This window comes from Engystomops pustulosus, chromosome 2 (genome assembly GCF_040894005.1).
Source record: "Engystomops pustulosus chromosome 2, aEngPut4.maternal, whole genome shotgun sequence".
NCBI classification, from domain to species: Eukaryota; Metazoa; Chordata; class Amphibia; order Anura; family Leptodactylidae; genus Engystomops; species Engystomops pustulosus.
The window spans coordinates 139,924,748-139,941,894 of NC_092412.1; the positions used below are offsets into that span (position 1 = coordinate 139,924,748).

Consider the following 17,147-nt stretch of genomic DNA (forward strand, 5'->3'; position numbering starts at 1 on the left):
GCACATTGTAATAGATAGCTTAGATCAGTGATGGCTAACCTATGGCACTGGTGCCAGAGGTGGCACTCAGAGCCCTTTCTGTGGGCACTCAGGCCATCACCAGAGATGACTCCAGGTATCTTCCTGCAGTCCCAGACAGCCCAGGACTTGCTGCTATTTTAAAGTGACAGCTCGACCTGGGACTATTTTCTGCTTTATTGGTGTTCTCAGGGTGCTGGTATCAATGAAAACTGTGACAGAGAAGGGAGTATAAATCACAAATTAAATTTCTGTGTTGGCACTTTGCGATAAATAAGCGGGTCTTTTTTGTAGTTTGGGCACTCGGTCTCTAAAAGGTTTGCCATCACTGGATTAGATCATGATAGCCTCGGATCTTTGTGTGACCCGAGGCTGTCATGGCAACGGATCGCCGTTCCCCGATGATATCATGAGGAGCGACGATCGGAGCCAAGATGGCGGCACCCACGCGCAGCCAGCTCATTAATGTCACCGGCAGCCTTGGCGGCGGTGATCAAAGGGTGTTAGTGACAGGCGTTTGCTTCATTATAAAGCAAACACCCGACGAGCCCTCTTCATACTCCCCAATGTCTTATTGCGCTTTAGGGTTAAGTACAGATTCTGTTCTACGGGACTGGTGCATATCAAATGAGTGGAAACTAGAGACCTGTGAGTTAAACTTTGGTTTGTTTTGAGGGGTTTGCTAGAGATGCTATCCTGGAATATCTCACTGTACATAACCTTATATCCCAGCATCAGCATGGGCTTATGAGGCTTCGGTCCTGTCAGACTAATCTGATCAGCTCCTATGAGGAGGTAAGTTCTAGACTGGACCTGGGGGGGCTTTGGATGTTGTGTATTTGGACATTTCCAAGGCATTTCATACAGTCTATAAAAGGTTGCTATGGTTGGCAATGCAATGGAGCTACATGTATGTTGTATTTTTTAAATTGTTTATGAATAAATATATCTAAAATTATATAAAATTACTTAGAAAGACTAGTTAGGGGTGTTTTTGGATAGTGTAAAAAAAAGGTAAAGTTATGTGTTATGTTAAAAAAATGTAATTAACAAGCTATATCACCCTAAGACCTAGGCCTCATGCACACAACCATGTTCACACAAAAAGGTGATATAGAATTAGTTTAGTTCTATAAATACAAATATTCAGGAGTGATGTCCAATTCTTGCTCATATGATCAGAGCAGAATCCTCCTGTACAGTCTATAGGTGGATAATACTCAAAATTTATACAATGAGCTTGATTTTAGTGCTGTATATTTGTACTGTTTGGTTCTGGTGTTATATGTGTTCTAACTTCTGGATCTCTACAGTTGACACATTTTTTTCTATTTAAGGGGTATTAAATGGGCACATAGCTAAATAATGATTTTAAATTCTATACTAGAAGGCTATAAAATTAAAAAAAATTGTACATTTAATGAATTTTAGATACAAAAAAGCATTAAGCCTTTAACCATGGAATCCTCATACATCTGTTCCTTCTTTTAATAAACATCTATAAGAGAGTCATTTCAGGACCTTTGAAGGTCCTCCAAAGGTCCTAAAACCACAGTTTGAATACAGACAGAAGGGATACATACCCCATTCCTCAAGATGCTTGATTCCAGTAACTTACGTTGGAATTGATTTTCACACTTGTAAGGGCTATAATATTCATACACCCCAGGGCCCATGGCAGGCTTAATTCACCCCTGGTTCAGATAGTTTATATATGAATATTATCTCTGCTGCCAAAGGGCATATTGTACTTTGTATGATAGAGAAATTCTGATTTTAACTGTAGCATAAAATCACTTAAAATAATGAATACATTACATAAAATAATATTTAATATATATAAATCACTCAGTTACAAGAAATTCCTTGTAAATGTTATCAAGACATTTTAAACATTTTTACATATTTAATATGAAAATGTATAGGAACACCAACATGGATAAACATGAAAAAATAATTTGTCAGTTATCACACTGGGGAGTAAGCCCAGATTTAGGACATATTTGAGGCATACAACCAGTTTACCTGAACTTTAGCTGCGGAGTTGTATTGGCTTAGAACTCAATAGAGATATGGATTGCGTCAAACCTCTTTTTTACTGTTAATACATAGGTCTGATGCTGCCACTAAGCAGGATTAATATCCTTACTGATTTTGTTTTGTCTCACTTCAGTTTTTATTGTCTTACAGTCTTCTGAAATACAAATTTTCTTTTCACCTTTGGACAGTTTGTCCTCAATGACCTCACAGCAGTCCTTTCTGGAGATTGTTTGCTGGGGTTTGGGAAGCATCTTCTCTTTACACTTCTTTCCAACAAGATATACAGCTTCTATGAGGTTCAGAAGAACACATACAGCAGAACTAATTATCATAAAGAGGGTGAATATATTTTTCTCGGATGGTCGGGAAATGAAGCAGTCCACTGTGTTGGGACATGGAGGAAGAGTGCATTTGACTACACGAGGAAGAAAGAAATTTTCATAGAGATGATAAAACACATAGATGAAAGTACAGTCCACCACTGCTTTAACAAGTAGGCTGATAAGATAGGTCCACCAAAGTCCACCTCTCTTTTTTCCAATGTCCTGGTAAAGCTTTCCAGCTATCTCTCCCATCTTCTCTCTATGTTTTCTCTCTCGATTCTCTCTGTATGCCACATGCATTACAACAAGAAGAGAAGGACATGTAACCATGATAAGTTGTAAAGCCCACAGGCGGATGTGTGAGACAGGGAAATATTGGTCATAGCAGACATTGCCGCATCCAGGCTGTCGAGTGTTGCAGTCAAAGTCTTTTTGGTCATCTCCCCAAACCCGACTTGCTGTGACTGCGTATACAAGAATCCTAAATATAAAGACAATAGATAGCCAAATACGACCAAATTCAGTGGAGAATTTATTAACACCTGTCAGCAGAGCTTCATATACTCCCCAGTTCATTTCTGTTCTTCTACATACACTGAAAAAAGAAGATATTTTATTTAAAAACACACTTATATTAATATCTTTTTGTCCATTTAAACATAAAGGTGTTGGCCAGGAATTATAATTCCAGCTCTGTGGAATGCGGAGTCCTTGGTGGCCTGCAGATAGACCAGTAGATCAGTAGATCAATAATAATTCCTGGCCAACTTTTTAAAGTGTTACTAAAATTTCAAATTTATATTTTTTGTAAATTAATAGTTCAGGGGAATACATACAAAGCATATAACTGATAATAAGTGTATACAGACAGAGATGAAGAGGTCTTGGAGCAGATAATAGTGAGGTACAAGATATCCCGTTTCCTATCAGTCCCACCATCCACATCTGTGATTCTATAGAACTTCCTCTGTCTCTCTTCTAACCTCATGATGAGCCCCACCCTACCTTGTACTCTGAAATGTGCAGAGAAGCTATTAACCCTTAGTCCTCACACAGCACAGGCTATACACTTCTTGCAACTGTTTTGCTTATGATTTCTACCACTTATTATATGTTTCATACTTCTCCATGTGATGAAAGCTGCCAGGATAGTCACTGTATACATTGTGTGTGTACAATATGCAGTGTTCAGTGGAATTACTTGGAGGACTCACACTGAATTTGCTACATAAATATTGAATGAGAGAACACAAGGTATCATGGAATTTGTGGGCAGAGTGAATTGGACTCAGCTTCAGGGCAGATACTGGAAGAGGTTAGTCTTCATCAACTGCACCACTGATAAGAAAGATTTCTGCAAAACCCTTAAAGAACATAAAATACCATAACTTTGGAAAGAAAAGGGCACCAGCTTAATATGGGCATTGTTATGTTTGATTTTAAAGTGGAAATCACATATAAGAATTTGGTTAATTCATTATAACTTTGGAGTTACTCTTGAATGCTTTGTTCTTATCATCCATTGGAGATGTATAAACATTCTTTCTAATCTACATCTCATTCTAATCTGTATCATTATTGGAATGCAAGGTGAGATCTACTCATCTAGCATAATCTTTTTTGTTGCAGTATCAACAAAATCAGTTCTTCCCTATACATGCAGTCCCTAGTTATGTGCAGGATAGGTTCTGTAGCTATGTTCTTAAGTTCAATTTGTATGTAAGTTGTAAAAGCAATGTTTAATAATTGTAACTACAGAAAAAGTCTTTTTTGGTTCTTGTGACAACTGGATTTTAAATGTGTGGTTGACAAGGGAATAAGGATTAACAATAAAGCTTCATCGCACCTTTATGACACCTTACAGTTGATTATTGCAGCCTTGGACTAAAGTAAAGTAATTTATCAGCATCCAGAGAGCTTCACCAGAAGTCATATTGGACAGGGAGGTCTGTTTGTAACTAGGGGTTGTCTGTAAGCCACGTTTCCTGTATCCCAAAACTCCCTTTTTTCACAGTAAAAGAGACATAAACATACATCGAGTTCCACCAGCATCCAAAGTCTACATACCCCTGGACAACACCACAGACAATGAATCAAGTCTGCCTCATATTTACTATATTTTAGACATTCTATTTTATATTTAAATAAATCCTTGCAGTCACTTTCCATAACATCTCCATAAACACTTCAGATCTAGTAATTTTTCCCTATCCTTTCATTAACCTTTCTTCTCTTCTCTAGTGGTACTCTAGTTGTAGAATCTCTCAGTAATTTCTTTGTTATCAATATGTTTCAGTTTTCTATAGATATCAGCAATTGAAGGACTCCCTAACATTCTCTTCATCGTCCTATTAAAATGAAGTTGATGCTATTTTTGATTTTTTTTCTATATTTCCTTATATTTCTTTTACCTTTTGTACCACTTGTAAAAAAAGTTTAAAAAATAAAAAAATTTTACAAAATATTAAAAATTCAAATCACCCCCCTTTCTCTAGAACGGATATACAACATAATAAACAGTAAAAATCACAAACATATTAGGTATCGCCGCGTCCCAAAATGCCCGACCTATCAAAATATAAAAACGGTTATGGGCGGCGGGGACCTCCGAGGCGGGAAATGGCGCCCAAATGTCCAAAATGCGACTTTTACACCTTTTTACATAACATAAAAAATGAAATACAAAATGATCAAAATGTCGCACAGACCTCAAAATGGTAGCATTGAAAACGTCACCTCATTTCGCAAAAAATGACCCCACACACATCTCCGTGCGCCAAAGTATGAAAGTTATTAGCGTCAGAAGATGGCAAAAAAATTTTTTTCTTTGTCGTTTAATTATTGAAAATGTATTAAAACACAATAAAAACTATATAAATTTGGTATCACCCAAATTTTTCTTTTATAACCCAGTATGGCATCACCCAGAAAACTAACTTTGAAGTTAGATCAGGGTTAAAGTCACGGAGGCGAAGATTTTCATGTTGAAGGCAAGCTCTCCCTGTCTCTGAACACCTCCTCCCATGTGATTGGCATTATGCACTGAACTTCAGAAGATCTGATCAATGATATCCCTGGACGCAGAACTTTCAATTACAGTCAAGGGGACATTTTGGAAGTGGAAGTGAATTGGTTCGAGGTAAAAACAAACATACCCCACAGGGGCTAATGGTTGGCTGTGAAAAACATGGGCAAATGTTGGCAAGTTCATCTGAATTTAAACTTAATTGACAATGATAGCTGTATCCAGGGGCGTCGCTAGAGTAGCAAAAGATCCAGGGCACGGGCCCCAATGCATATGTACCATTATTTCTGAAGTGTCCACTCCTGTACATGTGCTTGCAGCAAAAACAATTGTACCTATACAGCTAGAGAAAACACAGGCGAAATCCCTACCTATTCCATCCAGTAAATGCAGTTGATGTGAACACACATCTTATGTCCCTACATGTTGATCTCCTAACAGTGTCATGCTGCTGCTCCCCCAACAGGGGTACTTAATGGTATTTTTAAGTACCCCTGAAAATACTACCAGTACACAGTAATAATGCTTCCTAGTAAAACACTGTAAAATGTTCCCCATTTTAGGTAAAAAGCCCTCATTCCTGCACTCTAAAATACCACCACTACCTCAAGTGTGGGCCCCATTCTTTATAAAGCCTGATATTGTGGCAGAATGCTGTCCTGATTATGGCCCCCACACTTAGTAATGACCCACAATCATTAAACTTCACATTGTGGTTTAAACTCAGTATATTGTCCCTATTTTGATCCTTACGCTTTATAATACACCCTCGGGGCCGGATCATAGGGGGGGCTCCCGGGGCTCGAGCCCCAGGGCCCCCACCACTTTGCCTTTGAAGGGGCCCCCACCAAGTGCGGGTGATTCGGGCGGACGCATGGCCGTCGGCATCACCCACTATATGTTTTGGTCGGAGGCGTGCGTACCTACCATACCGCAAGTTCCCCACTTCGGACTTTTTGAAACAGTGCTGAAGGCAGCCAGCACGCAACAGTATGATCGCGGAACTTCCTGGCTGCAGGAGGAGAGCTCCGCAGGCAGCGCTTCTTGGAGCTGCTGCCAGGTAACTGCTTACTTTCTGGCAGCAGCTGAAAATGAGAGGAGCTGGGATTCTGCAGACTGCAGGGTGGAACTGGAAGGCCGGGCTCTGAAATGACCCTCTCTTCTTCAGTGAAAGTTAACCCCCCTGTCCGGGTGCTGTCGGAGGAGGGGGAGGGGCACATCACGGAGCTAGAAGAGCACATGGTAAGGAGAGCTGTGAGCTCCTGCCTGTGGTTTTATCCCCTACAACCCCCTCTAGTGGATGCACATGGCTGCCCTGGGTGCTGGGGGTGAAGACTTCTCTTCCAGCAAGTAGGTGAGTTTATGTATATATTGTACTGTGTGTTTATGTGGATGTATACAGTGCATATATAGAGTGTGCATGGTTTCAGTGTGGATACAGTATAAATGTAGTGTGTGCATGGTGTCATTGTGTGTATACAGTATATATGTAGTGTGTGCATGGTGTCAGGGTGTGTATACAGTATATATGTAGTGTGTGCATGGTGTCAGGGTGTGTATACAGTATATATGTAGTGTGTGCATGGTGTCAGTGTGTGTATACAGTATATATGTAGTGTGTGCATGGGGTCAGTGTGTGTATACAGTATATATGTAGTGTGTGCATGTGTCAGTGTGTGTATACAGTATATATGTAGAGTATGCATGGGGTCAGTGTGTGTATACAGTATATATGTAGTGTGTGCATGGTGTCAGGGTGTGTATACAGTATATATGTAGAGTGTGCATGGTGTCAAGGTGTGTATACAGTATATATGTAGTGTGTGCATGTGTCAGTGTGTGTATACAGTATATATGTAGGAGTGCATGGTGTCAGTGTGTATACAGTATATATGTAGTGTGTGCATGGTGTCAAGGTGTGTATACAGTATATATGTAGTGTGTGCATGTGTCAGTGTGTGTATACAGTATATATGTAGTGTGTACATGATGTCAAGGTGTGTATACAGTATATATGTAGTGTGTGCATGTGTCAGTGTGTGCATACAGTATATATGTCGTGTGTGCATGTGTCAGTGTGTGTATACAGTATATATGTAGTGTGTGCATGGTGTCAGTGTGTGTATACAGTATATATGTAGTGTGTACATGATGTCAAGGTGTGTATACAGTATATATGTAGTGTATGCATGTGTCAGTGTGTGTATACAGTATATATGTAGTGTGTGCATGTGTCAGTGTGTGTATACAGTATATATGTAGTGTGTACATGATGTCAAGTTGTGTATACAGTGTATATGTAGTGTGTGCGTGTGTCAGTGTGTGTATACAGTATATATGTAATGTGTGCATGTGTCAGTGTGTGTATACAGTATATATGTAGTGTGTGCATGTGTCAGTGTGTGTATACAGTATATATGTAGTGTGTGCATGTGTCAGTGTGTGCTGTGTAGTGGAAAGCTGTATATATTCATTACGGGGGTCCATATATTACTGGCATTGTTTACAAAAATTGTGGGGCGGGCCCCCACCAGTTTGCCCCCAGGGGCCCCCAACAGCCTTAATCAAGCCCTGTACACCCTTATTGTGGTCCTCATATTTTATGAATTATCTTCCAATCCCTCCCCCCCCAAAAGTCCCATACATTATATTACCCCTCTCTCTTGTGTTATTTGCATTTAATAATGTCCCCTAATTGTGCCACCCACCCAATAAATGTTCCATTAATATGTCCTGATATGCTATAATGCCATCCACACTTAATCCCTGTGGCCCCGACTAATGTCCTCTCACTGTGACCCCTACACTAAATAATACCCCCTCCACAATTGGTTTCACCTTCCTAATAATTCCCCTTCCCCAATTGAGGCTCCCATCCTAACATTGTCCACTGAAAGGAGCCCCCTGCCTAATAATGCCTTCACACCAAATAAGTCCACACACCACAGTAAAGCCCAGATTAATGCCCACAGTCCACATAAAAATGCCCACAGTAATTACCTGCAGCCCACATTATTATCCACAGTCTGCAGTAATGCCCCCTCTATATAGTAATGCCTCCAGGCCAAAATAATGCCCCCTTTATAAAGTAATGCTCACAGTCCACAGTAATTCTCCCGTTATAAAATAATGCCCCCAGTTCATAGAAATGCCCCCTTTATAAAATAATGCCCCCAGTCCATAGAAATGCCACCTTTATAAAATAATGCCCCCAGTCCATAGAAATGCCCTCTTTATAAAATAATGCCCCCAGTCCATAGAAATGCCCCCTTTATAAAATAATGCCCCCAGTCCATAGAAATGCCCCCTTTATAAAATAATGCCCCCAGTTCACAATTATGCCCCCTTTATGGAGTAATGCCCCCAGCCCACAGGAATGCTCAATTTATAAAGTAATGCTACTAGCCCACAGTAATGCCCCCTTTATAAAATAATGCCCCCATTGCATAATAATGCCCCCTTTATAAAATAATGCCCCCAGTGCATAATAATGCCCCCTTTATAAAATAATGCCCCCAGTGCATAATAATGACCCCTATATAAAATAATGCCCCCAGTCCATAGAAATGCCCTCTTTATAAAATAATGCCCCCAGTCCATAGAAATGCCCCCTTTATAAAATAATGCCCCCAGTCCATAGAAATGCCCCCTTTATAAAATAATGCCCCCAGTTCACAATTATGCCCCCTTTATGGAGTAATGCCCCCAGCCCACAGGAATGCTCAATTTATAAAGTAATGCTACTAGCCCACAGTAATGCCCCCTTTATAAAATAATGCCCCCATTGCATAATAATGCCCCCTTTATAAAATAATGCCCCCAGTGCATAATAATGCCCCCTTTATAAAATAATGCCCCCAGTGCATACTAATGACCCCTTTATAAAATAATGCCCTCAGTCTGAAGTAATGTCCCCTTTATAAAGTAATGTCTCCAGTCCATAGCAATGCCCCTTCTATAAAGTAATGTTCCAGTGCACAGTAATGAAGCCCTTTGTAAAGTAATGCCCCTAGTCCCTAGAAATGCCCCCTTTATGGAGTAAGGCCCTGAGCCCACAGCAAGGCCCCTTTTATTAAATAATGCCCCAGTCCATCGTAATGCCCCCTTTATAAAGTAATGCCCCAAGCAATACCCCTTTTATAAAGTAATGCCTTCCATCCATAGTATAAAGTAATCCTTTATAAAGTAATAGACCCAGTACACAGTGATGCCCCCAGTCCATAATTATGCCCACACTGTCTAATAATAAACCAAAAAATACACTAATACTCACCAGTCTTCCCTCCTTACCCTTTCAGTCTTCTGTGCAGGACGATCGGCGGTGACGTCATCACATCGCGTCTCCTGCTCCTGGCTGCTGTCTTAAGCTGCTCCAAGCAGGAGACGAGATGTAGATTATCGCATCTCCGGCTCTATGTAGTGTTGCACTGAGCTGACAGCTCAGTGCTCCACTCCACTACTCATCTCTATCTGTGTCCTGTCGACACAGATAGAGATGAGAGTGAGGAAAACTCCCCGGTCAGCGGGACCAGTGACCTGCTGATCCGGGGCTCCGGCCAAAAGATCCGGGGCGCGAGCCCCGGATCTTTTAACATAGCGACGCCCCTGGCTGTATCTATGATTTAAAAGTTGTAGAGCATTGGGGGTGGAGTGAGTCTCCATCTACCATAATTAATAATAATAGATTATCTGTTTGCAAGGCAGTATCTAGTAACTCGAGATACTCGCTTAGAAATATGCTCTAGCACCAGCAGGTGACACGATACATCACAGTAAAGCCGGTGATACAGACAAGTAAAGACATAGGCAGACATTCATCGTAATAAAGATTGGTAATATTTTATTCCCAATAGCACTTTTGGTCTGTGATTATGGGTTGACTTTTGTCCTATATACCTCTATTGGTACTATTGTTGTTGTTTTGGTGTTAGGATCTGTACAGGAATAGGGTTCTCTGATTGGTATTCACCAGACATTCATCATATCCCAGCGCATCATGTGCAGGTGTATTATGAAATCCTGTTTCATGAACATTTGGAGTCCTGAACCAAATTTGAGATATGGAAAAGGTGTGCACATCTGTGTATGCATTTAATTATTAGTTTACTTTGGAGCAGCAGGGGTTTTGCATGTGAGGTAGAATTGGCAGCACCCAGGTGGCACTTGGTAGTTTTTTGAGCATTTGTCATGCTGGCATGAAAGGTACTGCCGAATAGGGCTACCATGTGATTTTAGCAGAAATGTACAGGAGATACATATAAAGCAGCTGACAAGTAGCTCATGGCATGCTTTATATTTACAGCCATTAAATATTGCGCAACAATTAAATGGTGGTATGAGAGGTTTCGGTGCTCATGTAGAGATTACTAATGTGCATCAGAAGGGCTGATTTACCAGGAAAAGAGTCCCCTTAACTGTACCAAGAATTAATAGAAATACAATGTGTGTTTGTTTTAGGATCTCATATATACTAAGATAGCTAGCAAAGATTGGCAGAATTCTTATGTCCAATAATGTAAGAGGCGGCTGGTAAACAGTAAATGTTTGCTTTCAGAAATTCGACTATGATCATCTTAGTCTTATGGTATATAAATGGTTATACTATCAAGCCTATTATATAGAGCAATAATTGAATAAACTTTGATGCATGTTTACTTTTAATTATATTATTGATGGGTAGTGTACAGTAGTAGTACAGAGAATAAATGTTTAGAGACATTTCTGTGAAATACAGAGCACTGTTATCAAAACCATCTAAAAAAAACCCTTTCACACTAATTAACACATATAAAAAATCTTTCAGCAAGGATAAGAAATGGTTTCTGTACGTACACTGCTCCTGTACATAAATACTATGTATAAATGTATGAGATATAAACTGTATCTAAACACACAGCATAACATCATATATCGATATTACTCTGGTTGCTATATTTGTTTTCTTATACTGAATCACTGCATCTTACTTTTAGACATAACACATTTAACATTTACCGTAAACACAAAATGATCATCAAGAATCTAAAACTTACCTTCTAGGTAGTTGATGTATGTTTTAAATTTGTAGTTGCTGTTTTTACCAGACTTCATGGATCATGTTGTCAGCCATGTCTTCTCTCTCTCTGTACTAATACAAATAGCATACCTGGGTGTGTCATATAGCTTAAGGTGGAGTAGAAACTATGAAACAAATCCTCTTTCTTTCAACCATTTTAACATAATCATTCCAAGGTATAGACACAGCATAACTTCATAGAATTGTAGCTAAAAGAGATTGTTAATAAACTAAACATAAACTAAACTATACATTAATATTACTACTTAACTAGCACTTTTTATTGAAGTGCATTTACTTTTTCAAGTGGATAAGCTCAATTACAATAGATAGATGCTTTTTGTACTTAAAGGGAACCTATCACCAGCTTTTAGACTACTAAACTACTTGCACCAACAGGTGGGGTGGGGGGGATTCATTGTTGCTCCTGCGCTGAAAATGACATTTTGCGCAAAAAACTGCCTGAAATGCCTTCTGAAAGGCTTCTTGAAGGCTTTTAGACCATTTTTTTGCAGTTTTCTTACTTGTTTGACAAAAGGGAGTGGCCTCGTGAAAGTGCTGTGGTTTTGGAGATAGGTAGCATGGCCATATGGAAATAAGCCTGTGCGCCAAAAAAAAATTAAGGAGACTGCACCATAGTGTGACCAGCTAAAACAGGGTTTAAAAGTAAAACAAGAGTCTTATACTGTGACAGATTCATTATCATGATGGTTAATTAGGTGCAGCACAAGACTTATGGTGCCCAGCTCTGCACTGTCGGGGGGCTGAGACACATTAACCCCTAAACGACGTGCGCTGTAATAGTACGGCATGAGTTGGGTGCGGGTACAAGGAGAGGATGGGCACTCACACGTCGATTGGCGCCAGCAAAGTTGGTGGCGCGTGGGTGCCGCCATCCTGGTGACGATCGTCCCTTCCCGTGACGTCATCGGGTAGCAGCGATCGTCGCCATGACAGCCTTGGGTCTTCCAAAGACCCGAGGCTGCCCGGTTTTAAAGGGAACCTACCACCACAAATCTACCTATAAAGGTAAATCGGGTGGTAGTTAACTTTTTTTAAACTTGTATGCAAATTTACTTATGCGGCTACTGGGGCATAGAGTAGCCGCATCTGAGGTTACATGAGGCGGCTACTCCACGCCCCGGTGGCCTCTTTTCCCCTCCTACTCACCATCTTCGGCATGCAGCTCCGCGTATCTGCGCGCCCTCGTCCGGCGATCCTGCCGTCTGCTCATGCGCAGAAGAGCAGGCCCGCGTCTGCGCGGTCACTGCTCCGAAACAGGCGTGGGCCTGCTCTTCTGTGCATGCACAGACGGCAGGATCGCCGGACGAGGGCGCGCAGCTACGATTTGCACATTGTAATGAATATGAGGAAAAGCCCCATATACTGCTATACTGTAGTATAAAAAAACTAAGAATTCAAATCATCCCCAATTTCCCTAGAACTGCTATAAATGAACTGTAAAAATCATAAACACATTAGGTATTGCTGCGCCCAAAAATGCCCGATCTCTCAAAATCTAATACCGTTTTTTACTGCGTTTAACCGCGTAACAGTAAATAGCACCAGAATTTTTGAAAAATGTAAAAAGAGGAATAAAAAGTGATCAAAAAGTCGTATAGTCTGTAAAATGGTAGCATTGAAAACATCATCAAAAGTTGCAAAAAATTACACCATCCACAGCACACCAAAGTATGAAAAAGTTATTAGCGCTTCCTTTTGTACAGGAAGTTTTAATTTTTGTAAATGTATGAAAACATTACAAAACCCATACAATTTTTTTATTCCCATGATAGCACCACCCCAAAGTAGACATGTCATTTGGGGCACACAGTGAAAGCCACAAGCAAATGGTGCAAATGCATTTTTTCACCATTTTCACTATATCTAGAATTTTTTTCCTGCTTTCCAGTGCATGGCATGGAATATTAAATACTGTTACTATGAATTGCATTTGTTTTACGCAAAAACAAGCCCTCACAGAGATGTTTACATGTAAAAATAAAAAAGTTATAGATTTTTGAAGATGGGGAGTGAAAAATGGAAATGAAAAAACAAAAAGGGGCAGGTCGTTAATGAATTCCCTCCCATCATTTTTAAAATTACCTCCTTGATGTTAAAACTTGCACATATAGTTGTGGTACAAGACCAGGCAGTTAAACACATGTTTAGGAATGTGAGCTGCAAATAAAAATATAATTCCTGACTGTCTCCAACAGTCTATAGCTCTTTTTCTGTCCTATGCTGTTTTCTACTAATTGTTACATGCTTCATACTGCTCCATGTGATAGAAGCTGTAAGGCTAGTCCCTTTATAGTTCTGTATGAACACACTTTGCAGTGTTTACTTGTAGACTTTTTTCTAAATTATTTATTAAGAGAATACAAAACATTATGGGAAGCATGTATAAGAATTTGGTAAACTTTATTTTCAAGTCAGAGTTACATTAACACCAAATTTAAGATATGAAAAAGCTGTACACATCTATATACACATTTTATTAGCAGTATATTATGAAGTAGCCTGGGTTTTGAGATTTGGGCAGTGGTTGGTAGTTTTCTGAGCACTAATCACTTGTTATTCCATCTGTAGACCACAGTCAATGTACAGTAAAAAGGCCACAGCCAATGTAAACTGAAAGTCCCTTGCCTCATTCAGCTGGCTAAAGTGATGAATGGGGTACTCTGACTTTGGTCTTGACATCACAGGAAGTAGCAAAATCATTATAGCTCACATGGCCAACTAGATTGTCCAACAATAGGAACCCTTTTGTTTTATGAAATTCGAGTTGTATACTGCTATTGCGCTAATGTAACCTGTAGAGGATTGTGATTCATGTTATGAGGGATAAGCTATTTTAGTATTTTTCAGGGGGGCGGGGGGTGCCGGTAGTTGAGTCCCTGGTTGTTAGACTTTGTATCAGGAAGAAAAAAAGGGGTTTCCCAGCTCACCTCCAAGGTCCCGTTGAAGTCGGCACGGAACCCGCCTTGTTTGCACAGGCAAAATACTGAGAGGAATAAATTTGATGGTCCAGCCAACGTCGGTGATCTTTCAGACTTTTATTTTGTCAAATTTCATTTATCCACAGTGTTAATCCATAGTTCTTACGCGTTTCGAACGAACTAGTCGCTCTTAGTCCATGACTTCATAGTCCATGACTAAGAGCGACTAGTTCATTCGAAACGCGTAGGAACTATCGATTAACACTGTGCATAAATGAAATTTGACGAAATAAAAGTCTGAAAGATCACCGATGTTGGCTGGACCATCAAATTTATTCCTCTTGTTAGACTTTGGCCTGTTGACATGGTATAAATCTATTGAGTGCTAAAACTCCTTTAAAACAAAATTTATATGTTATATCTTTAAAAATACAGAATCCGAGTTGTTTCAAAAAAGATAAAATGCTAGAGCATTTTTAAGTGCCACTTACTATTTAGTTCAGGAGTATGTGTGGAATTATAGCTTTATACAGCTCTTCAGTGTGACACAGACATAAGTAAGAAACTTAAGATGATTTGTTTTTGGATTTTCTTTAAGGGGCCAATATGAGATAACTGCAACATAGGTTTTTTGCACAACATGTATCCATATATACTTATGTATATTTTAAGTATGAACCTAACCTTCATTTTATGTTTACTTAGTCATTGTAAACAGAATATAAATTTGTTTCGTTTTTTGTTCTCTACCGGTTCCTAGTCCGTTAGAATATATGACTATATTATTTATAAACAATAATATAGTAATGTATGTTTCTATGCTTCCCCTAGAGGTGTCTACTTCAAAAGAATCTGTTATGAGGATTAACGCTTACCGGATGTTACCAACCAGTTATCCTGAAAAGTGACAGGATCACAATGATGTTCTTTTATATGCTGGGCATAATGGAGAAAAAGAACTTTGAACATTACCAACAAATTTGCTATTCTGAGTGAAGAAAAGGCACAGCAGATTATATTGTTCAAAGAACTATTTCTATTTGAACCTCCCAGAATATAAAAGGATGTCATTCTGATCTTGACTAATTCCAGAATAGCAGGTTGGTGACTGTGGGCCTAAATCCTCATGACACTTCCTTTTAATAACTAAGTGTTATTCTTGTTCCCTTTGTAAAGCCTGTTTAGGTTCTGTAATGCCTGTTTATGACATTTATGAGTATTGATTAACTGTCACCATAGTAGGAACCCTAAAAACAAATTCCCATTTTTCATGCCATCTATTGTGTTCCATGGCAGCCTTGAAATTCTAGAACTCACACCAAATCCTAAGAGACTTGCATTTATTACCACACAATAAAGTAAAATAATCTGGTTGTTTGGGTCTAGTTGTTATCTTCTATATAAGTTATACGTCTTATATAAGTAAATGGAAAAGAGGTTGAGCATGTGACCACCCATTCTCGAGTTCACTGATCCAAGCAGTTAGACCCTTAACAGAGACTTAACCCCTATACAGGCAGTCCCCGGGTTACGTATAAGATAGGTTCTGTAGGTTTATTCTTAAGTTGAGTTTGTATGTAAGTCGGAACTGTATACTTTATTATTGTAAACCCAGTCAAAATTTTTTTGGTCTTTGTGACAATTGGATTTTAAAAATGTTGGCTTGTCATAAGAACCAGGAATAACAATAAATCTTAATTACAGATACATTTGATAACTCCTACAGCTGTTTATTGTAGCCTAAGGCTAAAGTACAGCAAATTACTAAACTCCAGAAGTCCGTTTGTAACTAGGGGTTGTATGTAAGTCAGGTGTTCTTAAGTAGGGGACCACCTGTACTGTGGGCAAGGCATAGGTGTTTTTTAAGGGTTAAACCCCTCTTATGCATTTCTGTCTTAGTTAACTGCTGTGAATAGTTTGTATAACTGTTAAATTGCCACATACAGTTGGGTCCTGCAGTCTAATATCATATAAAATTGGTGATTGTTATAAATTACTTCATTACTCACATTTGTCACTTCCTGCATGAACAATAATTGAGTAAATTGCCACATCCTTTTGGCAAGTCCTGACATACTGTAAATCTTTGTTCATTTATCAGATTTCAGTGACTCACTTAAGGCCTGGCACCTAAAAAATAATTTGAATGGGTAATTAAGGGTAGTAACTAGAGATGAGCGAGCACTAAAATGCTCGGGTACTCGTTATTCGAGACGAACTTTTCCCGATGCTCGAGTGCTCGTCTCGAATAACGAGCCCCATTGAAGTCAATGGGAGACTCAAGCATTTTTCAAGGAGACCAAGGCTCTGCACAGGGAAGCTTGGCCAAACACCTGGAAACCTCAGAAAAGGATGGAAACACCACGGAAATGGACAGGAAACAGCAGGGGCAGCATGCATGGATGCCTCTGAGACTGCTTAATCGCACCATTATGCCAAAATTATGGGCAACAGCATGGCCATGACAGAGTGACAGAATGAAGCTAGATAGCATCTAAAACATCCAAAAATTGACCCTGACACTATAGGGGACGGCATGCAGAGGCAGCGGCAGCAGCGGCAGGCTAGAGAGTGTCTTGGCAACATACCCCAAATGGACTCAGGCTTAAAACCAATGGGTGGCAGAGAGGAACCAAAGGAGGTGAGCAAGAAGCGCTCAAATAATATCGGTAAATGATAAAAGTTTGCCAGTATATTTTGTGGATTACACAGCAGGGTGGCGACAAAGTTAACAAGTTTGATCT

At 39.6% G+C, this 17,147-nt stretch overlaps 1 protein-coding gene across 2 annotated transcripts; it reads right to left on the bottom strand.

Annotated features, from left to right (window-relative positions):
• Window positions 1-1,832: 1,832 nt before the first annotated feature.
• LOC140118604 (gap junction beta-5 protein-like) lies at window positions 1,833-16,518 on the bottom strand. 2 transcript variants are annotated; one of them, XM_072136725.1, is made up of 4 exons: window positions 16,413-16,518; window positions 11,439-11,533; window positions 2,924-2,976; window positions 1,833-2,845 (listed from the first exon to the last, which is right to left on the bottom strand). In XM_072136725.1, exons 3-4 carry the CDS (start codon window positions 2,955-2,957, stop codon window positions 2,145-2,147), a joined length of 735 nt encoding a protein of 244 aa, XP_071992826.1. In that variant the 5' UTR covers window positions 2,958-2,976; window positions 11,439-11,533; window positions 16,413-16,518; the 3' UTR covers window positions 1,833-2,144. The 2 variants fall into 2 exon arrangements, with proteins under 2 accessions (XP_071992826.1, XP_071992825.1); XM_072136724.1 differs by having other exon boundaries at window positions 1,833-2,976; window positions 16,413-16,515.
• Between the last annotated feature and the right edge of the window lie 629 nt (window positions 16,519-17,147).